The sequence below is a fragment of the Mustelus asterias genome, chromosome 8 (genome assembly GCF_964213995.1).
Source record: "Mustelus asterias chromosome 8, sMusAst1.hap1.1, whole genome shotgun sequence".
NCBI lineage: Eukaryota > Metazoa > Chordata > Chondrichthyes > Carcharhiniformes > Triakidae > Mustelus > Mustelus asterias.
This window is the reverse complement of record NC_135808.1, coordinates 107,657,653-107,681,837: the sequence shown is the minus strand read 5'-3', so window position 1 is coordinate 107,681,837 and position 24,185 is coordinate 107,657,653. Positions and strand designations below refer to the sequence as shown.

At 40.1% G+C, this 24,185-nt stretch overlaps 1 protein-coding gene across 3 annotated transcripts in view; it reads right to left on the bottom strand.

Moving 5' to 3' along the window:
* Positions 1-24,185, bottom strand: part of LOC144497425 (zinc finger SWIM domain-containing protein 5) — a 207,658-nt gene that overhangs the window by 8,078 nt on the left and 175,395 nt on the right. For all 3 annotated transcript variants that reach the window (XM_078218685.1, XM_078218686.1, XM_078218687.1), the window contains exons 5-11: positions 23,117-23,296; positions 11,758-11,934; positions 11,498-11,644; positions 5,301-5,438; positions 4,393-4,653; positions 1,878-2,013; positions 376-533 (exon numbers count right to left, since the gene is read on the bottom strand). In XM_078218685.1, the coding sequence (XP_078074811.1) occupies positions 376-533; positions 1,878-2,013; positions 4,393-4,653; positions 5,301-5,438; positions 11,498-11,644; positions 11,758-11,934; positions 23,117-23,296 (1,197 nt within the window). The remainder of the gene's footprint in view (positions 1-375; positions 534-1,877; positions 2,014-4,392; positions 4,654-5,300; positions 5,439-11,497; positions 11,645-11,757; positions 11,935-23,116; positions 23,297-24,185) is intronic.

Below are 24,185 nucleotides of genomic sequence, written 5' to 3'. Positions count from 1 at the left end.
CAGTGGTACACACCCAAATTCGGCCCAATCTCATGGCATTAGCTTTAAATGATAGAATCTCTACTCCCATTAATTTCTTTTCTTGCCCAGCATCACACAACATTCCCAAATTAAATGCACACAGTTGACTTGTAGCCGTTGTCTATAATCAAGTCCTAAAAGGGTGGGGACAGCAAATCGTTGCAACTTCCACTCTTCTACCTTGTAGCAATGCTCCTTGCTTCTTGGTGCCTTCTCCACCATGGCATGGTTGAGACTAGAATTTTGACTTGAGAATATGGCTGCATACTGTTATCTCATCACTTTTTATAGCACAGCATATCCAGTAAGTAACGTGGAGATCCAAAGTTCTTTTTTGTTTGTACTAAGACTAACCTTTTGCAGCTGTTAACATTGTTGAGGCCAGCTCACATTGTTGAGACTCGAGGTGTCCTAGAGTAAACCATCGGGGATATCGACTGGGTACAACTGAAACAATGTGGTGGGGGTGGGATACATCGCCTGCATGTGACGTCGACTCCAGAACAGGTAATCTACAAAAATAAGGACAGCTACAATATATCGGTGGTGATACGTGGAGAACAGATATTAATGGTATTCAGGTCTATGGATAGCCCAAAATGTATAAATTATATCTTGCATCATTTATTGGTTCATAGTCTGAGAGGAGAACAGGAGAGCTTTTAAACTGCTGTATTTCCAGGTTTTAATGTTCTGCAAATTCAATATTTTATGCATTATATTTGTGTAAATATTAGGACACGTATAAAAAATATATATTCAGAAGACATAACCAATCTGCCTGCTTTGCAGGGACTTGGGATGGGGGTGGGAAGGGAATGCAAGACACACATTTTCCTGCATCCACTCTGGTTCCCCGATGTAAGGCCAGATTGTCGGTGAGGAAAATTAGGTATGGAACTGTTAGCTCATCAAGCTTGGACCAAGACTGCTCTGTCCTAACTTTAGCCCAATGTCAATTGGCTGCCATTCCAAGTGAAGACATCCCTTTTCCCCACTAAAGATATTTTAGGGTGAAAAATGGTATATTGTGTAAATGGTACAATAACTTGGTTTTTATGAAAACTACCGCCAGCCCAAAATTCCTAACAGTGACAAAGAGTGGTGATGGAGATCCAGATTCTGCTCACCCCAGAAAATAAGTGTCCTTCCATTGCAAAAGGAAACTGAAAATGAAGGACCAGGAAGATCCTCTCCTGTATTTTCTCTGATGTTTGCCCATGAGCTGCACCTTTTGTGGACATGCCCAGGTTCACTACTTCAAAGAGGCCAGAGGACAAATAAAGAGGTCACAGATGCAACGCAACAGGTTCTTGGGATCTGACCATTCCCCAGGCTCTGTAGAGACTCTTTCACCCCTTCCAATTTTAAGAGGGTATGACCAGCAATTAGCAAATGAGCAGGGGCTATTCTGGGGGCAGAATGTAGTGTCATGCTTTAATTTTAGTTACTCTTCCTATGAGGGTAGATCTTGGCCTCTGCTTGCAACCTTTCCCTACCCTTATTCAACTAATGTCTAGACTCTTGCTATATGGGAGAAAAAATATCCCTCACCATTGCACCACTCCCAGTGGCACAATATTAGATCTTATTACTTTTAGACCTGAAATTGCCAGGACTACACAAATCACCTTTCACTCATCCCTGTCTACTTCTAGTTACCTTCAAAAAACATGGAGATCTGCGCAGATCCTGCACTTTTGCATTGAAATATACATACATGATTAGCTGGTGCTGCTCAGATATCTTAACGTAACATCAAAAGCACACTCTGAACTGCAGGGGGGTGCAGCTATGGGAGTCATAAATTGCATGCAACTCATATCAATATTTAATATTCCAGTAAAATTACAAACCTCATTGCTCTTAAAGCTAGTTTGTATGCAAGGTCAGCATCGTGGGATAGTAAAGCTGAAAAAAGATACTTTGCAAAAGTATGCATTGGCACGCTTTCCCGGTGAATCACTTCGCCCAGGCCGCTGAAAGGACCTCCTGTTAATAATCAGAATTGCTGTCAGCTCAGCTGAAGGAAGTATGTCCTGATGAACTTTTACAGAAATAGTTTTACATGCAAGGTGACATTTATATGTACAAGGCTTCTGATTTCATGTATTTGTTTCTGCAGATGTTATGCGAATACTTCTCAATTTAATATCGTTAATCTCGAAACTGAAGAGCTATCTTTGGGAAATTTGACAATGAACGTCAACTATGAAATATTTAGGCTTCCCCTTCAGCAATTTCTCAAGTTTTTGTAGATCAGTCTTGTTGCAAACTGAGATTAAGGGATTAAACTTTGGTGGGGATTCTCTCAATATTCCAACATAATTTTGATGGAAGTTATGAGATGCATAGAAATTAGAAGCAGGAGTAAGCTATTCAGCCCTTCGAGCCTGCTCCGCCATTCATTTTGATCATGACTGATCATGGAATTCAATATCCTGATCCTCCCTTCCTCCCATATCCCTTGATTCCTTTAACCCCAAGAGCTATATCTAATTTCTTCTTGAAATCTTGGACAGATCTTGGCGGAATACTGTAATTTCTGCCATTTCGTCAAGGTTTGCACAGGTCATCTACTGGTGTTCCTGGAAAAGTAAGTATTTTCTTACTGAAGACATTTCCACTGATCCTCAAGTTTTCTTCATGTGTTCCTTAAATTAATTTTATAACATAATAAATAAGGGCAATTTCTGGAGCTGATTGCATATTCCTGCACCAACTTAATATGATGTGGAGATGCCGGCGTTGGACTGGGGTAAGCACAGTAAGAAGTCTCACAACACCAGGTTAAAGTCCAACAGGTTTATTTGGTAGCAAATACCATAAGCTTTCGGAGCGCTGCCCCTTCGTCAGATGGAGTGAAAATCTGTTCTCCAACAGTGGTAGTCATGATGTGGAGATGCCGGCGTTGGACTGGGGTAAACACAGTAAGAAGTTTAACAACACCAGGTTAAAGTCCAACAGGTTTATTTGGTAGCACACCTTGTGGCTTTTGCTACCAAATAAACCTGTTGGACTTTAACCTGGTGTTGTTAAACTTCTTACTCCAACAGTGCACAGACACAACATCAAGTTACAAAATACTAATTAGAATGCAAATCTCTACAGCCAGCCAGGTCTTAAAGGTACAGATAATGTGGGTGGAGGGAACATTAAACACAGGTTAAAGAGATGTGTATTGTCTCCAGACAGATCATCATAGAATGATCTTCTATGATGTTCTGTCTGGAGACAATACACATCTCTTTAACCTCTTTAACAGCTAGTAAGATTCTGCAAGATCAGGAGGCAAGCTGTGGGGGTTACTGATAATGTGACATAAATCTAACATCCTGGTTTAGGCCGTCCTCATGTGTGCGGAACTTGGCTATCAGTTTCTGCTCAGCGACTCTGCGCTGTCGTGTGTCGTGAAGGCCACCTTGGAGAACGCTTACCTGTTTGATGAATGAACACCGCTCGACAATCACCAGGCAAGACTGTTCTCTTCCTGTGGGGGAGCACTTCAGCAGTCACGGGCATTCAGCCTTGGATCTTCAGGTAAGCGTTCTCCAAGGCGGCCTTCACGACACACGACAGCGCAGAGTTGCTGAGCAGAAACTGATAGCCAAGTTCCGCACACGAGGACGGCCTAAACCGGGATGTTGGATTTATGTCACATTATCAGTAACCCCCACAGCTTGCCTCCTGATCTTGCAGAATCTTACTAGCTGTTCTGTCTGGAGACAATACACATCTCTTTAACCTGTGTTTAATGTTCCCTCCACCCACATTATCTGTACCTTTAAGACCTGGCTGGCTGTAGAGATTTGCATTCTAATTAGTATTCTGTAACTTGATGTTGTGTCTCTGTGCACTGTTGGAGAACAGATTTTCACTCCATCTGACGAAGGTGCAGCGCTCCGAAAGCTTATGGTATTTGCTACCAAATAAACCTGTTGGACTTTAACCTGGTGTTGTGAGACTTCTTACCCAACTTAATATGGCAGAAGGTTTATGAAAATATAATTTTCCAATTATAACAAGATGAAATATCTTTCCAGTTATCATCAAGTCTAGGTCAGACCCATCCATTGTATAAAAGCATAAATATGGAATACCAAAAGTTAATTTGACCATCTTATCTATAGCCTTTATCTTAGAATTGACTCAAAGGAAACAAAACTTAGTGCCATATCTTCCAAACCTTTGAAAGTAGCTAAGTCAAATTACAGTGCATGAATCTCGCCTCAATTCTCACATTACTGCTTCCAGAGCTGAAAGGGTATCATTGTAATGCACTACACCAACCATTATAACTTGCCTTCCTAGAGAAACAGTGGATGCTCATTTGCTTTCTAGAAAAGGATTTGATCTGCAACATTAGTTTACCTTCTAACAAGATAACAGACTGTTTACGGAGGACCTGTACAAGCATTTCATCTAATTCGAGCTCCTGCAGTTTGAAGATAATTTGCTCCTCATTGCGGCAGACTTTGTCTTGTGCATAGAGACCTTCAGGCATTACTCTTTGCTGACCCATGCCCATCAGCGCTACTTCCATAGCAAGGGTAAGGTAGGATTCGTTGCTATCTAGGTACCCAGACACAACCACATGTTGGTAGGTGGCAGGCTTCAGATCACTGCTCGAATCTAATGGGAAGTAAATAGATATTAGTAGAAAGAAATCCTGGACAAAATGTCAACATCTGCTCCATAAACGACTTTTGGAACATTCTTAAAATTCTAGCTTTTGGACTATTAAAGAAAAACTTGAGAATAATGCACAAATATCCTTAAAAACTTGCAGTTTCAGCATTCCCATTTACATTCTTGTATAACGTGGCAATTGTCCCTTTGAGGACAACACAGCAGAAAAGGGTCACCTGGCTTGAGGGATCAATTGGGACTCAATTACCTGTTGCTAGTAGTGCATTAAAAATCAAAAGCCATACATGGGGTTATTTCAATAACAAAAAGAAATTCCTGTTCTAAACTTGTCTCTGACTCCTCTTCCCTTTGCCACACTTGTCACCACTATGTATTTAGTTCTAGATGGGAAACACGCTAGTGACTGAGGATATAATTGGGAACACAATCTGAGAACAGCAAGGAATTTAAAGTAACACAAGACCAGAAGCATAGAACTGGTCTCAGTTACCCATTTCTGTCTACTAAAGAAAAGGAACTGCAGCTTTCTACTAGGTACTCGATATAGTGGTAATCCTAGAACTCGAAGATGACGACCCCATTGGAGCAAACAGGTACAAGTAATGAACAGAGAGAGGACTCTCTCTTACCTGCTGTGTCCATACAACTCTCATCGTCTAGTCGGCAAGCTTCAGTCAGTGTGATGAAGAGACACCCAATTGGGTCCAAAGGATGACCCACCCACCCTTCCAGATTTGTAATTGTAGTTACTCCTCTGTGCAGTAATTCTGAAAAGAAATAATTCAACAAAAATCAATGGTGCTATGCTTCTGTTGGCCAATGAAAAAATCTTTTACCTTCACTGACAAATCAGCAATATTACCTAACTGGATCCAAGTCCTATGTATACACACAGTATTTTTCTTTTTTTCCACAGACTGTTATCTCCTTTAATTTTGCTCCTTGATCTCCACTAACATCTTCCTTCAGCAGAGGTGAAGACAAATGGCAACTGTCCTCTACCATGATTAGTTCCTTTGTGTGATCACGAGGGACAATCCAAATGGAACAGGCCCAATTCCTATTCCCACAAAAAATCTTGTGGCTCAAGAGTCAGCAAACAAAACATATCTGGAATTTGAGCTAACTGTAGCTGTTGCATTTCTGCCATCATTTGATTCGTAGGTAATGCATGATACAACATCCAGACAAGGCAGACTTCACTCTTACATTTGCCCCACCAGCCGACGATGAGAGGAAACCAACTGGGTTAGAGCAATGTCAGACCAATAGAAATACATAAAAACATAATATCCTTTGGAAGATGCTGGATCCTTTCACAATAAAGATTAAAATAAGACATGCCACTTCTTGAAATAGGTTCAAAAGACACTGCAATTTAAACATTTAATTTTTGCCACATTTTAAAAACTGCAAACTATCCAATCCATAAGAATTCTGATTGAAAGCATTGTATTGTGATGCATCTCCTATAGCTTTGCACATGGAAAGTACCAGTTTCCCACTAAGTTCACTGGTGTACGTACAATTATGGGGACCTGCAGTTTATCAAGTTACATCTAATGGCAGGATTGTGCAGCTGCAGTTGCGATTGTGCATCAGAAATGGTAATGCCCAAATCCCATGTGTGTTCAGGATAGTTTTCTGGAACAATTGAGCCTAAAATGAACAAGGGAGCAGGTCGCATTCAATTTAATAATGAACAATGAGCCAGATTTAGTGAATAACTTAATGGAACGTGAACATTTATCTAATAGTGATCATAACACAATTGAATGCAATGTTGTGTTAAAAGGGGAGAAACATGAAACAGCTACTAAAATCCTAGATTTAGTCAACGCTAACATCAGTGGGATGAGACAGAGATTGTCCACAGTAAACGGAGTAAATCTGTCCATGGATAAAAATGACAGTCATGATGTGGAGATGCCGGCGTTGGACTGGGGTAAACACAGTAAGAAGTTTAACAACACCAGGTTAAAGTCCAACAGGTTTATTTGGTAGCAAAAGCCACACAAGCTTTCGAGGCTCTGAGCCCCTTCTTCAGGTGAGTGGGAATTCTGTTCACAAACAGAACTTATAAGACACAGACTCAATTTACATGGTTGGAATGCGAATACTTACAACTAATCCAGTCTTTAAGAAACAAAACAATGGGAGTGGAGAGAGCATCAAGACAGGCTAAAAAGATGTGTATTGTCTCCAGACAAGACAGCCAGTGAAACTCTGCAGGTCCACGCAACTGTGGGAGTTACAAATAGTGTGACATAAATTCTGATTCTAGGATCGCATGATAAAGACTCAGGAGGATCTATTTCACATAACTCTGGAACAATTGACTGTTTACTGTGGACAATCTCTGTCTCATCCCACTGATGTTAGCGTTGACTAAATCTAGGATTTTAGTAGCTGTTTCATGTTTCTCCCCTTTTAACACAACATTGCATTCAATTGTGTCACACTATTTCACATAAATATTTCTGCTTTTTTCCTCCTGAGTCTTTATCATGCGATCCTAGAATCAGAATTTATGTCACACTATTTGTAACTCCCACAGTTGCGTGGACCTGCAGAGTTTCACTGGCTGTCTTGTCTGGAGACAATACACATCTTTTTAGCCTGTCTTGATGCTCTCTCCACTCCCATTGTTTTGTTTCTTAAAGACTGGATTAGTTGTAAGTATTCGCATTCCAACCATGTAAATTGAGTCTGTGTCTTATAAGTTCTGTTTGTGAACAGAATTCCCACTCACCTGAAGAAGGGGCTCAGAGCCTCGAAAGCTTGTGTGGCTTTTGCTACCAAATAAACCTGTTGGACTTTAACCTGGTGTTGTTAAACTTCTTACTGTAAAAATGACAGAACAGTGGAGGTGTTCAAAAAAGAACTTAATGTGATGCAGGTTATACCCCAAGGGGCAAGAACTCTAATTGCCAAAAACTATCCATGCATGATTAAAAAGAGGTAAGGAACAAAATAAAACTAAAATGAAAAGCATATAAAAATGCAATAAAAAGCACAGATCCTACCGAATGAGAGAAAAACAAAGAATGCAAAAGAAAAGATTGCAAGAGCCTTAAAAAGGGATTACAAAAAGAAATTTGCAATGGATCACAATAGCAACATAAAAGCAAAAACCACAATTATATCAAGGAAAGTGTGGTGGTTAAAAGCAATTTGGGCCTTTAAAATCTGACATTGGTGATAGATGAAAAATCAGGAAGTGATGGATGCATTAAGACATATACTTTACATTGGTGTTTATAGTAGAGGAAGAGGACACTCTGAGGAAACTAATATATCAAATCATCGATGGGGAGGCGCACCAAAATTAACAGAAGCAAATTAGCAGTAAAGAAGAAAATAATGGCAGTAAGGAGTGATAAATCGGCAAGATCCGATGGCTTTCATTCAAAGGTTTGAAAGAAAATAAATGAGAACATTGCAGTATACTGTAATCTTCCAAAGTTTTTCTTTTGATTCAGGAACCGGTCCTTTAGATTGTAAAATTGTACAGATCTCTCTGCAATTGAAGGAGGACGAGAGAAGGAAACAAGGGATTTACAGACTGTTTAGCCTGATATCAGTTGTCAGGAAATTAGTAGTCTATAATTATGGATGGAGTGACTGAGCACCTTGAAAGTTTTTGCCGATCAGAGAGAGGGTCAGCAGGGATTTGTAAAGAGTGATGCCTGACAAACTTGACTGAATTTTTTGAAGGGGTGCCAAGGTAATGGACAGGAGAATGTCTATGGAGGTTATTTACATGAACTTTCAGACGACATTCAATAAAGTTCCTAGTAAGAATCTGTTAGCGAAAGCTGATGGAATGGCGGGAAAATTATTGGTTATGAGATTGGCAGAGCGACATGGATCATGGATTGGTACTGTAATTGCCATGACATAACTAATGGTGTCCCACATGGAGCGGTGTTGGAGCCTCTACATTTCAATGTATTTATTAACAAATTAGATGATGGGATAGAAAGTCACATATCCAAGTTTGCTGATGACACAATGGTAAAGTTTAAAGTTTAACACTAAGAAGTTACTGTGAAAATCTCCTAGTCGCCAAATTCCGGTGCCTGTTCGCGGACAGAGAGAGAATTTAGCATGGCAAATGCATCTAACCAGCATATTCTTTGGGCTGTGGGAGGAAACGCAGACGTGGGGAGAATGTGCAGACACCGCACAAACAGTAACTCAAGCTGGGAATCAAACCCAGATCCCTGGCGCTTTACGGCAGCAGTGCTAACCACTGTGCCACCGTGCCAATCATAAGTGGCACTGTAAATGGAAACATAAAATTATAAATAGGCATTGAAAGATTAAGTGAATGGGTAAAACAAATAGATTTCAACTTAGGCAAGTGTGAGGTCATCCACTTTGAGGCTATAATGATAGATTAGAGTAGTTTGGTGTGGCACTGTGGCACAGTGGTTAGCACTGCTGCCCCACAGCCCCTAGGACCAGTGTTCAATTCCAGCCTGGGTGACTGCCTATGTGGAGTTTGCATGTTCTCCCTGTGTTTGCATGCGTTGCCTCCGGGTGTTCCAGTTTCCTCCCTCAGTCCAAGAATGTGCAGGTTATGTGGATTAGCCATGCTCAATTGCCCCTTAATGTCCCAAGATGGATTGGCCGTGGTAAATGTGTCGGGTTACAGGAATTGGGCAGGGGAATGAGCCTATCAGAGAGTTGGTGCAGATTCCATGGGCCTCCTTCTGCACCATAGGGAATCTATGATTCTAGCTTCTAAATGGTGAAAAGCTGGAAACAGCGGTGATCCAAAGAAACTTAAGAGTTCATGTAGGTAGATTAAAATGTCAATTACAGATACAGAAATAAAGGGCTAATGGAATCCTTTGTATGCAGAAGGCTGGAATACAAGGGGTTAGACGTTGTGCTGCAACTATACAAAATTCAGGTTATATCACATGAGGAATATGGTTCAGTTATGGCCACTATACCTTAAGATGGAAATATTTTCCTTGGAGCTGGTACAGCATAGATCTACAAGAATAATATGACTCCAAGCATCAACTTACAAGAAGCAATTACACAAACTAGTATCACACTCCCTGGAATTACAATTAAGGGGCAATTTGATCAAAGTTTTAAAGAAATTAAGGGAATTGATAGGTACGAAGTGGGAAACTATTTCTGCTGGTTGGGGAACCTAGAATGAGGATGGCATAATCTTAAAATTCAAGACAGTTCTTTCAGGAGGGAAGTCAAGAAACATAAAAGGATGGTGAAACCTTGGAAGACTCTTCCTCAAACAGCAGCTAATGCTGGGTCAATTGTTAATTTTAAATCTGAGATTGATAGGTTTCTCTTAATCAGAGCTGGTAAGGGATATGGGACAAATAAGTGCATATGGAGTTAAGTCACAAAATCAGCTGAATGGTGGAACAGGCTCGAGGGCCTACTTCTGTCCCCATATTTCTAGGAGTTTGCAACTTGCATAGAAAATGTAATATATTACAAGTGTGCTTTTGAAATGATTGTGCAGCCATGCGAGGAGAAGAGGTTGTACGCTACTGTGAAGATCGACTCTGCAGGGGAAGTGATTGATCAACTGTATCAAAAGGCAGAAATTAGCTCTGGATGGGGCTGAGGATAGTGGGGAGGAGAATACTGCCAAAGCTTCTTGCCCCATTATCAAGCAACAAAGAAGGTCTGTCTATAGTAAAGGTGCTATTTTTTATTTTTAAAGACAAATTTTTAGATTACAAGATGCAAAGCACCCATTAAAAAACTCGTCAAAATTCTGAAGTATTAATGAATACTCGAATTTATGAATAGACAAGGCACAATTTCCTCAACGAGTCCCTTGATAATATGCCAATGTACGAAGGAAACTTTCCAGACTCATCGCCATCACTATGAAGTTAACTGAAATCTCCAGGCTGGTGGATCTCACCTTATTTTTCCCCACCTCAAAGCAAAATTCCATAATTGAACAGAAACGCCTGGAAACTCTCAGCGGATCAGTCAACAGCTGCGGAGAACACAGAAAAGTTAAAAATCTGGATGTGAACACTGGACTAAGAATAAATCCACACCCAAAATTTTAGCTCATCTGTTCTCTCCACAGGTGTTGCCTGATCTGCAGAGTTTCCAGCACTTTTTGTTTCAGTTTGAAGATTCCAGCATCCATGGCTTTTTTGCTTTTTATTCCATATAGGGCAAGTTACTTGCACATGAAATCTATCCTATAAGTAACTGCTTTTTTGATTTGATTTATTATTGTCACATAGAATCGTACAATCATAGAATAGTGCAGAAGGAAGCTATTTGGCCCATCGATCCTGCACCGACAACAATCCCACCAGGCCCTATCCCTGTAATCCAATGTATTTACCCTGCTAATCCTGAGGGGCAATTTGCCATGACCAATCCTTCTCTATGAACGGTATGCTTTGTCTGCAGAGCGTGCAAGAAACAATACTTTTCACTGTATACTAATACACGTGACAATAATAAATCAAATCAAAATAATTCCACCTAATCCACAGATCTTTGCAGATTAAATCCACACCCACATATGGGCCAAATGCAGGCAAATGGGACTAGCTTAGGGGTTTTAAAAAAAAAGGGCGACATGGACAAGTTGGGCCAAAGGGCCTGTTTCCATGCCGTAAACCTCTGTCTCTATGACATGTATTAGTATACTTTGAAAAGTATTGTTTCTAGCATGCTATACAAACAAAGCATACCATTCATTGAGAAGGAAAGGAGAGGGTGCAGAATGTAGTGTTTCTCTTTCCCCTAGGGGAAAGAGAAAGATCAACTTAATACCTTTGTGACACTTTTCACCAGGACTCACCTTTCTTTTGATGTTTATAGATTTCTAGCTGTCGTTGCTGCTGTAGGCGGAGTGTATTGATGATTGCAACAGCTAATCGGAGAGCTTCTTTAGGATAACCATGGGAACGTAGGGCGTCCACCCTGGCACAGGCAGTGGGAACATGTTCTATGAGTATTAGAATAGTTTGGAGAGGAATTAGTATTAGGCCACTTTTGTGAGGGGCAAGGAATTAGAGCAAGGAAAAAGATATTAAAAACAAAGTAAATTGTGCACTTTACCTAACCACAGAGGCTGCCCATGCGCGTTGAACAGTAGGCTCTCACTCTCTCTCTGGTAAGAGGGTGATGCATAAAAGTCGCTGCTTATAATACGTTGAAGATGACTATCCTGCCAATGAAGGTCACAAGCTTCCATTGCACGTGTGAAAACAGTCCGTCGTGGCCTAGCTAAAGACTCTGTTTGGAGAAAACATTGTGGAAATAAGTTACTATATGCAGTTTACAAGGATTACCATCTAATATGAGAGCAGCAACTTAAAAACTTCTGACATCACTGGATGGCAGAAATTGTGTCAAGAGTTCTTCAGGGTCCCAGTTTTTAAGCGACACATGTCCTTAAAATGTTACACAAGAGCATAAGAAACAGAAGCTTAAGTAGACCATTTGGCCCCTCAAGCCTATTTACCATTTAATAAGATCATGGCTGATCTGATCTTGGCCTCAAATTCACTTTCCTCCATCTTCATCATAACCCCTAACTCACCTACAGTGCAAAAATCAATCTTAGACTTGAATATATTCAACCACCAACTTCCAAAATTCTCTGTGGAAGAGAAGTCCAATGATTCATACCTCTCAGAAGAAATCCCACCTCATGTCTGTCTTAAATAACTAAGTAAGAAGTTTAACAACTCCAGGTTAAAGTCCAACAGGTTTATTTGGTAGCAAAAGCCACACAAATAATTTGCTACCAAATAAACCTGTTGGACTTTAACCTGGTGTTGTTAAACTTCTTACTGTGTTTACCTCAGTCCAACGCCGGCATCTCCACATCTTAAATAACTAACCCCTTATTCTGAAACTATTGCCTTTTGTTCTGGATTGCATAATGGAGGCAACAGCCAGTTTTTACACTATCAACACCCCTCAGAATCTTACATTTCCATAAAATCACCTCCCATTCTTCTAAACTCTGATGAGTACAAGCTCATTCCTCACAACTGCTTTATCCCAGGAATCAACTTAGTGAACCTTCTCTAGACTGCCTTTAATATAAGCATATCCCTCCCTTTAAAAATAAGACCAAAAAATTGTATTTCACCAATGCCCAACACAGCTGTTGCAAGACTTCCCTATTTTTATATTTCACTGTGATAAAGGGCAACATTCCATTTGCCTTCATATTTACTTGCTGTATTTGCATGTAAACTTTTTGTATTTCACACACGAGGACACCCAGATTCCTCTGTACTGCAACATTTGTAGTCTCTTACCATTTAAATAATGTTTTTCTTGTTTATTCATCCTACCAAAAAGTGGACAAACTCACATTTTTCTCACATTATACTTAATCTGTCAAATTTTTGCCACTTGCATAACCGATCTAGAACCTTTGGCCTGGATTTTCATTCGCGAGTCAAGGGAGCTAATGTCAGGAGAATTCCCAGCTCCACAAAACACACTCTTAAAAATGGCTGCCCACACTTCTGATTTTTGGTGCAGGGCAGGCTAGAAGTTAGGGCAGGCAATCCTGGAAGTAGTGAGGAGGAGGCTGGGTGAAAAGCTTGCCTTAAGGCTCCAGCACTGTGTCCAAAACTAAAACAAAAAGAAAACACAAAACATCCCACCAATCACACGCCCTACACACTCCTCAAGCCCCATCCAGGCCAACCCATGCTACCTCATGGCCTGTACCCAGCTCCATAACCTTTGATAGCCTTCATGCCCCTATGATGCCAACATGGCAATCTATGCCCCTGTACTCGCCACTCACAGCCCCTCACCCGATATGCCAACTCATGCCCCTATAGCCCTTTATAGCCCATGCCAACTCATTCCTCTCATCCACCACCCTTTGTCCTTACACCTACTACCAACTTATTCAGTACCTATAATAAACAGACCTCAGGACCCACGTTGAGGGGAGATAAAATAAAGTTTTAAGTGTCTATTGCAGACTTTACTATATATTTTTTTAAAAATCAAAAAACATTTGCTGCATTTACATTCCTTCAAATACATAAAGCAGCATAAAAACAAACATCTCATTCAAATGCAATTTCATAAAACAGCAAGCATTGAAATTCATAGTCATATCTCAAAAAGTCTATAAACCATTTGTAGCTGTCAAATTGTGAAATGGTAGGCTCCCTACTGTAATAATGGATAGTTTTGAAATCAGTCAGGCAACAATCAGTAAGGGAAACCCTCAGGCTTATGTCAACAGACAGTGCAAAATAGAGCAAGTATCTTTTTTAAAATACTCCACACGTTTCTTTAAAAGATTTAAAGGACAGGACTTTTAAATGCCTTGGCATGTCCTCTTGACACTTCAGGCAGGCCCACTTGGTAGGTGCTTTTGACAGTTTTAATAGGTCTGTTGACAGTTCCAATGATCTTTACATTTAATGAGTTATGCATTTCTTACACACATTCATGCCTACTTTTAACAATTCCAAAGAGCACTTGACCCAACTCCAAGGATACCTGACCTCTCCAAAGGTTTAAGATCCTGAAGATGGAAGGGGGCTAAAAATTCAACCATGGGAAATCCAATCCCGATTAACCTCTCAATTTTGATGGCTGCCAGCTGGAATATGGAATGCCTGGATTTTCACTCCTGACTCGTTGCACTCACCTCAGATGTGCAGGATGGAGTCAGACCTGCTGCTCCCAGAGACAGATTGGAGGCAGTCACAGAGCTGATGTGAGCTGTTTAAAAGGCTTGTCTCTGGGTTCTGGGACTTTGTCCTAGGTGTTTCCTTTAATTTTAGGCCCTCTAGCCCTCATCTCTCCCATTGATCAACCACCACCTCCCACCCACTTCCCATGCCACCTCCATCATCCGTGCCAACCTATGATCTCCAGCCATCTTCATAGACCCTTATAGCCCCCATGCCAACTTGATTCTAACTCATCAACCCTTATAACCCATGCCATCTTAATGCTAATTGGTGCCCATTCATGACCCCCACAACCCTTTGCAGTTACAAACTCATCTAGTACTGGCAGATGTCAGGAGCCATTTTGAGATTTAATATAGATTTAAGTATCTATTACAGCCTTTTCTATAATAAAAATACTCATTCATGAAAACCCGTTCAAAATATTTAAATCCCGAGAACTTAATCCCTTAAAAAAGACGTGGATTTAAAAATCACACATCAAAGGCAGCTAACTCTTTATTATCCTCTGAGCTGTCAATCAAACTGCATACTCAGGATCCCTACTGAGATAATGATAGGTTGTGGAAAGCAGCTAAGCATGAATAATAATAATACAATGATAGCTCTTGGATAATGCCAAAAAACTATTGTCACTTCCTAGGACAGATTTTCTAATATTCTCACTGACAGATAACCTCTTGCTTTTTAAAGTGATGGACTGTTGGTTTAAATAATTTCACAGTTGGGTATTATATTTTACATCTGTGACACAGCAGGCTACTTTATTTAATTTTTAAAGGGCTGGGGATTTAAATAACCTCAGAGCTTGCGAGTTCTACAGATCTTATATGCCCTTCATGAGCATTTACACTACTCCAAAAATTCGTAATTCCCAATCTGCAGGTTACATGCTTCTCTACAGCAAAAATGGAATCCGGTTAAACTTATCACCAAGTTCAAATGATCCTGCGGGCATTGGGTTTCCCTCATGTGATTCATGTGCCAGTCCCTTTCCCTTGCAGGTAAAAATGGAATGTGTTAGAAATGGGGGTGGATAACCAAATCTGGGTCCTGCTCACTATTTTTCAAGGTCCACAGAGTATCCATGAATCTTGTGAAAATCTGGGCCAAAATATTTAAATCAGATCCTCCTTCAAATTTGGCAAGGGATCCACAAACCCCTTACCCAGCTGCTGCATCACCTCCCTGTCTAACAATGAATATTGGGATCCTGGTTTCAGGGGATCTTGGTCAGAGAGGTGAGATCAGCATCCTTAGCTTGGCAAAGATGGGGAGAAAGAGAGCTGAGGGGTAGCAATTGCTGCTGTTCCGGTTTACAATCCAACAATCTCTCCTGCTAAGATGTTTGACAAATACATTATTGGGCTCATCTATGATTCCTTCCTAGTAATTTGCCTACAAACACTAACACACAAAGGCAGGAGATCATGTATTCCTCAAACTGTGTGTCCTGCATAAGTTGAGACTTTCAGGAACAAGTTGAAAACAAAATAGTCGGTGAGCCAACTTTAACAGTACCTTCCAAATCCAGGAAATCTATCACCTCGAAAGACTAAGGTATTTAGACACAAGGGAACATCATTACCTACAAGTTTCCCTCCAAGTCACTCACTACCCTGATTCGGAACCATTCACCATTCCTTCACTGTAGCAATCTTTCTTAAAACTGTCCTCAACCATTGAAGCCATACAGGGACCACCCCTGCACTTCAGGGCATACAGCACATCCATGGCCTTCACCATTTAGCACTTGCGTACAGGTCACGGAGTCCCCGATTATGTTTTCCAGGAACACCTTCAGACCCTGCAGACCTACTCGTAGATCAGGCTGGAGATGCACTTGACACCCCCACAGCAAGCCGGGCGGCAAATGGTTATGCCCTGGATGTTGTCAGGGTGCATTTTGCAGTGCTGCTTGGTTCCACCTTTTCCCAATCCCTGACTGCCCTTTCCCTCTACCTGACATGATCTGCACTGTCGCTGGGTCAGGAAATCTGAAACTCCCTTCCTAACAACGCCGTAGATGTATCCACAGAAGGACTGCAGAGGTTCAAGAAGGCAGCCCACCAGTACCTTATCAAGGATAATTAGGGATAGGCAGACACTCATCGCATGAAAGCATAAAATCGAATGAGATTTTGATATCCAGTTTAATTAGCATTCTTTCATCTTTGGAGCTTGAGTTCAAACCTGTACTAGACCAATGGTTTGAAAGTCTTTTTCTGTGGCTGAGATGTCTAATGTGAAATCTAGTTCCTCATGAACAAAGGTCCATAACATCCTTAATTTGGTAACTTTATTGAGACAGGGAAGATGTTGTAGAAAATGAAAAAAATCTCAATTGTACAGTCACTATTCTGACTCGGGATTAAGATTGACATAAACTATATTCACAAGAAATGGGTTAGATGGGAAAAGAGTGTGATAATATCAATATCACTGTATTTTGTTGAACAACTCTATTTATACCCTAGCCCAGCAGACTGAACAGTAAGTGGTGAGCATGGCCTGAGCAATCTGTAGTTTGTCAAATTGTGCAAGGAAGATTAATTAAAATACACAAATGAAGCTGAAATAATGCTGGATTGATAGTCAACCTCAACAGAGGGATAACCAAGCTTTGTCATACCAAGTCCAACTCGACAACCTAGTAGCACAAGTAAGCCATGCAGCCCCTCAAGCTGTTCATCCTCCAGCAACTTGCCCATTTGTGCTATGGACCTATTGGGTGGAGAGGGATCCGATAACGTAGGATGAGGGGGGTGACGACAACTTGGCACACTCCCTAAATGGGGATGTGCTTCCTTTACTGCCGGCACGGTGGCACAGTGGTTAGCACTGCTGGGGTCTCACAGCGCTAAGGACCCAGGTTCGATTCCCAGCATGTGTCACTGTCTGTGCAGAGTCTGCACGTTCTCTCCGTGTCTGCATGGCTTTCCTCCGGGTGCTCCGTTTTCCTCCCACAGTCCAAAAGATGTGATGGTTAGGCGCTTTGGCTATGCTAAATTCTCCCTCAGTGTAACAGGCACTGGAGTGTGGTGACTAGGGGATTTTCATAGTAACTTCATTGCAGTATTAAAATAAGCCTACTTGTGACACTAATAAATAAACTTTAAACTTTTTCATCTCGGCCACAAAAAATAGCCTGCCCCCATCAACCCATATCATGGTTATCCTCCAAATTTTCCAGCATGAAGTTACCTTTATAAATTCTGTTCCATAGTCATGAGTTGGTGCAAATAAGGATCTGTTACTAGTTTTCCGAGTAAAGTAAAAAAATAAAAAGCCTAGACTCTCTGGTTAATGCCTCATTGCAAGACCAGTGAGAGATTAGCAACTCAACAAATGGATATACAAGCTGAAATCCCTAACAATAGCAACTCCTAACACGTTAATGGCATGAGTGAGGAAAGTTAAGTACAGTAGACAAATAACATTTACCATATTTAGAAGACAGCAACATTTCAATTCAATGCAAAACAAAGGCTGGAATGCATATCATAATGCAAGCATCAATCATGTTAACATGTGCATGAGTCAAATGGGACATGATGCTACGATATGAAGTGACGAATATTGGAAAACAAACAGAAATTTAGTCACAAGTCAATGAAGCAAGGTGCACACAGTATAAATTAGATCTTTGGAGACCAAATTTTATATTCAAACAATTGTCTCAGAAACTTTAAATAGGAGGATAACTGTACAGTTCAGTATCTTAACTAGGTATCTGGCCAGAGTTATCCCTTAGCCTTCAACAATTATTTAACTTTTCAATAAGCTCGCAAGACTATGGCTTATAAATGGCAGTTTCTAACAATGAGACTTGGGTTTATACCATTTCAGACTGATAGGATGCAAGTGTTCCAATGTTTTACCCATGTGAAATTAGTTTAAGCAAACTCGATCCAGTTCTGATGGGTAGGGACGCAGAGAACAAAATTGTCCCTTATTTTCTTTAAAGTATTATTTCTGATTTGGGAAGTGGGAAGAAAATTAAGTTTGAATACCATATGGTGACTTTCTGTTATGGGGATTGTGCAAATGGTAACTTGTCTGTCAAAAGGTGGCATATTCCTGTGCTTTACCTGAATCTAATGCTGACACATCTTTCTCTTTGATGAGCACAAACGCCATACGAACAAATTTATACAACAGCATGCAAATAATTCAGGACATTTATGTTGAGTAGACATATTGAAATGTCATTCTGATCTCATCCTTTCCTTAGAATGGAACTTGGTCTCAGATTTCCATTCCACTCCGGCCCCTTCCCCAAGCACACAAAAGGACCATTAGTTGTAGACTGATTGGAGATTTTAAAAACAGAATAAAATCATTACAAATAACATGACACCCAAAATAGTCTGTCCATTGAACTCCATGTGGGAGCTGTAAGTGAACCTGACTTTGTAAGCAGCAAGGAGTTTTAATTACTCAGGAGAAATCTATTTATTGTAAAAGTCAAACAATCCCAAGTAAAGATGAATTATTAATTTATTCCAGAGTTTTGTAATAATTTCCATATTTCACTGAATATGTATTGATTCTTATGAAAGTGAGTTGTGCCATTTCTTTTAAAACAGCTGTAAAAAAGAATTATTAACTGCAGTATTCTCAATGTTGTTTTCCAATATTTGCAATGGTGAGTAGAGGAGATATTGTTGTGATTAAAATTGGTTGGAAGGAGTTATTGAGGTGGATTGTGCAAAGCAGATGAATAAACTGGATTAACATGATGAGATCACTTAAGCATTCCTGGGTTAAATGATTGCTGCTGAAATCATCTAATGCACTGCAATAACACCAAATAATTTCCTTGCAGTATTGGCAATAGTTAAAGTAATTACAAATCGGTATTCTCTGCATACAATTGAACCCCAGTTTTAGATTAGTACATAGTTGCTTGACACAGAAATTGATATTGGTGAAAAAAAGAGTTGAAAAAGATTATCAGTCGGGCTCGCAGTGTAACTTACTTGCGCACGCTAGAAGCTACAAGGCCCTGTCCTTTGCAGACAGAAGGAGCAGGTGTACACATTGCGCCTTTTTCAACTAAACTAAAGCTTGGAGGAAAGCAATTCCCTGGTTCATTCCCCATGGCAATGACATGACCAGTGTCAACCTACCTGGTTTGAATTTAAGCAAAAATGTGGCCGTTAACTGTTCATAGAAACATAGAAGATAGGAGCAGGAGTAGGCCATTTGGCCCTTGGAGCCTGCTCCATTTATTACGATCATGGCTGATCATCCAACTCAATAGCCTGATCCACCCTCTCCCCATATCCTTTGATCTCCTTCGCCCCAAGATCTACATCTTACTCCTCCTTAAAAACACACCATGTTGTGGCTTTCTGTGGTAGTGAATTCCATAGGCTTATCACTCTCCGGGTGAAGAAATATTATCCTCATCTCAGTCCCCTGGTTCTCGACACCATCAAGATTAGCCTTCCTGCATTTACCCTGTCTAGTCCTGTTAGAATTTTATAGGTTTGTATGAGAACCACCCCCCAACCGCGCCCCCCCATTCTTCTAAATCCTAGTGAGTATAAAGCTAACCAACTCAATTTTTCATCGTATGTCAGTCCTGCCATCCCAGGAATCAGTCTGGTAAACTTTCTCTGCTTTCCTCATTTAACAAAAACATCCTTCCTTGGATACGGAGACCAAAACTGCACAAAATATTCTAGGCGTAGCCTTCTTGATTTGACTTATTTTCACATGTATTGGGATACAGTGAATTGTTTCTTGCGCGCTATACAGACAAAACATAATATTCATAGAGTACAAAGGGGAGAAGGAAAGGAGAGGGTGCAGGATATAGTGCTGCAGTTACAGATAGGATGTAGAGAAAAATCAGCTGAATATATGGTAGGTCTATGTCAGCAGAGAAGAAACTGTTCTTGAGTCAGTATGTGTTCTCAGACTTTTGTATCTTTCTCCTGATGGAAGAAGGTAAAGAGAGTATGTCTGGGGTGCATGGGGGTCATTGATTATGCGGGCTGCTTTTCCAAGGCAGCAGCAAGTGTAGACAGAATAAATGGATGGGAAGCTGGTTAGCGTGGTGGACTGGCTATGTTTGGAGTTTCTTGCGGTCATGGACAGAGCAGGAGCCATATCAAGCTGTGATACATCCAGAAAGGATGCTTTCTGTGGTGCGTCTGTAAAAAATTGGAGAGAGTTGTTGCGGTCATGCCGAATTTCCTTAATCTCCTGAGAAAGTAGAGGCTTTTGTGGGCTTTCTTAACTATAGCATCAGCGTGGCGGGATCAGGCCAGGTTGTTGGTGATCTGAACATCTTTGGTGGGCAAGGAAAAATTAAAGCTGGGCAGGATATGCTTACCTGATGGAACTTATACAGAGCGACATAGCTGCAGTATAAACATATCGTTTGAATGACTCGTGGAGAGGTGACCATGTAGATGTTGTCAATCTCCATGAGTAACTATGTTATGATTACTAATGCAAAAGGTTAAATTACATCATGCAGCCTGTCTAAAGCAAACTGCACGCAATATGTTTGAACAATTTGGCACAACTTTCTTTGACCCAGTTCATTCCTGCTAGCTCTGGATTGGTTAAGTGAATATTTCCTGACCCTTATGGCTCATATCTTATCAGAGATATCAATGAATTTCCATGAGTTTGGATAAACTCAGGCTTTTATTAGATGACCTCCTCTAACGCCAACGATATTCTTATCACGCTCACAGATTCCATCCCCTCTCTTCTGAAAAGGCTGAAGTATTTTCCTCTTCAAGCATAGTGGTTCTTTCATCAGTCATTGATTTAGATGAATCCATTGTGATCAAAATGCAGAAATTATGAATTACATTTTACCATGCATCAAATTATTTTAAACAGGTGCCTTATAAGAATTTAAGCTCCAAATTTCTGGAAGCAGATGCAAGAGTATAATGGATATTATACAGTATTTATGGTATAATACACTAAGCTGGCATCAACATTAGTTTGGCTCATATTACCATGTTCTATATGGAGTATAATCAATAACAAGATATAAAATATATATAGACACAGATTTTTGAAAATTAACTTACCCAAATAATCAGCCAAAACACTGTCCTGATCCACTAAATTATTAAAGATGAAGACCATTCTCCTTTCCATTGCAGTCAGCATTTCCTCTGGTTACACAATTGCATTTGAAGCGTATTCTTGAGAGCCTGACTTTGCGCTACTTGCATTCATCCCACCTCTTTGAGGCCATTGAAAACCATTTATTTTTGGCATCAGTAGTTCTGCAAATATCTATTCCAGCTATCTTGAGCCCAGCCATACTAATATTCAGATGATATAGGTACTTTGTTAAGGGATTGTGTGGAGCATGAACACCAGTGGGCAAATGGCCTGTTTTTGTCCTGTAAAATTCTATGCAAGCCAATAATTTAACTTGCAATTGTTGGACCTCTTTAGGATTATGCTTCATATTCCACATGTTTCAGCAGAAATTGAAAATATGTTCGGTTCTTTAAAGGTCAAATGGTTCAGTCTCTGTTGTTAAGACCTTCAGTTTACATAATTGTCACCAACCTGTTGCTTAAGCTTTAGCTGGTAATAAATTACCTTGACAAAATAGGCAATAGACAAATTTACACAGCTCAACTTTAAAAATGTGCAATTTATACATATTTAACCGCTAAAAGATCCTCAACATGCATGTAGAGGATAATGTCTCTATAATTTTGTAGATAGAAATTGAGATTCTTCAGCACTGACCTAAACATTTCTTACAATTCAGGTTATTAGAAGCAACTGTCCAAATCTAAACAGATGCAGAAGGGGGGAAAAAAAATCCAAATATGGATCAAAAGAAAAAGGATTTAGTCAAACCCATTTCAATTGTTCCAAACTTGTGAAGAATGCTTAAACTTCCCCCTTAAACTTCATAGGTTGCGCTAGTTAATAAAACTGTTCGACTTTTCACCTAAAATGTTTTAAGAACATGACTGACTAAAGGTAATTCTATTTTAACTGTAAATTAATATCTGTGTATTTGCCATCAGTAAATGTTTCCTGCTGATCATTATTTCTATGCGAGATGGTTTCAAGGACATGCAACGCAGACCAAGGATGTATCTGGGACTATTTTATTTGCATCTTATTTTCTCTAGTAAAATTGAAGTGACCAATTTTCTGGAATAATTTGAAGTTACATTTGTCTGTTGCTAGAACATTAAACTTGTGATCAGGTTACGAGGGCTGTTAAGAGTGGAAGTAATTCCTTGGGTCTCTACTGACACTGCACTGTTAATTACCTGATTTCCGTAAAAAAATACAAAGCCCACCAACACCCAATTCAACAAAAGCAAATTCCTATTCTGATTGTCACACAATATCCTGTGCCTAACACAACCTCAGTAAGTCTTGCTCCGCAAAAAGGTTCTTGAAATAAAATAGGCTACATCTTTAAAAAAAGGCTTTAAACTCATAGTAACAAAACTATGACTGTAGGTCAGTGAGGTTCATAAATAGTACTTGATTTGACTGCGAAGCTAGTAAGACATTTGCAGTTTACCATGACCATGTTATCTAAACTCTTTATGAGTAACACCCTTCTAATTTGCTTCCAGACATCTATGCTTTTATTTGTGTGAATTGACAGTCCTGAGAAATAAAATGATCATTCCAAGGGGTTCAGAACTATCAGAGATTTAACATCCACAAAGTGAAAACAGAAGAGCCCTTACACCATGCGGTGCAGCCCTTACCTTGATTCTGATTGGAGCTCTGAGGAAGGGCATTGGTGATGTTGGGTAACTCGTTGCCATAGTTTCCATCTTCCAGAGGACAGACATCCATGTCGTTCCACTTCTTCAGCTGTCGGAGCCAGGAGACTTTCTCGTCTGGTTTGCAGTGAGGATTCAATACAATGCACACCCACAGTGCACCTGAAAAGGAAGGAGACAATTCTCAGTGATGAGGCATTTCAATCATTGCATTGTCAAGCCATGTGCACTGTAACCTAGGAATTGGATGTACTGTGGAATGTGCTCCATCAACACACAATAGGAAGACGAAAACAATATCAAGCATAATAATTAAAACATGCACTGAAAACTGCCCACAAAACATTTATTCTTGCAGCACTGTCATCTCCAGAAATTTCTGTATCCCATGCACGATGGTAACTTTACTATGGCAAATTTCTGTGTCCCATGCAGGCTGACATATCCTTTTGTTGCCACATTATGTTTTCCTGACTAAATGCCCACAGCAAGTTCATTTTTTCTTGTGCAGAAGAAATGGCTATCAAGTTTCAACCTTTTATGCTTCATCACCATCGTCATTCTGTCCAAGACGCCATATTGAATCTTATTGGGAATGTGATCTTTCCTGATGATTTTCAAACATTTTTCTCAGTAGTAATCTAGTTTCCCCTCTAGCTTCTTTTCCAGTTTTAGTAAAAGTTGAATGGCAACAAAACACTTTTAAACATATTTCATGAACTTAATGCAAGCTTTCAAATCATTTGTAGTCATAACCCATTTTCTAATATTTTGATGAATTTGGGCCCTAAAGCACTACATAGAGAGGCTTGAACCCTGGTGTTGTTTCAGATTGTTCACTTTTACTCTTCTATTGACTTGTCACATACCACAGCTGTCTCATAGCTTGTATTCTATTCTGTTGCTTAATTCAAGGATCTGCCTTTTAATGGTATTTTGTCCCTCAAGGATCCCACGATCCTTTTAAAGGCACTTATTTGCCTGTAGCAATAGGCTGTTTTTAGAGGTGGTTAAGTTCATTAAATGCTGCTTGGCACATGGTGTTGACCAG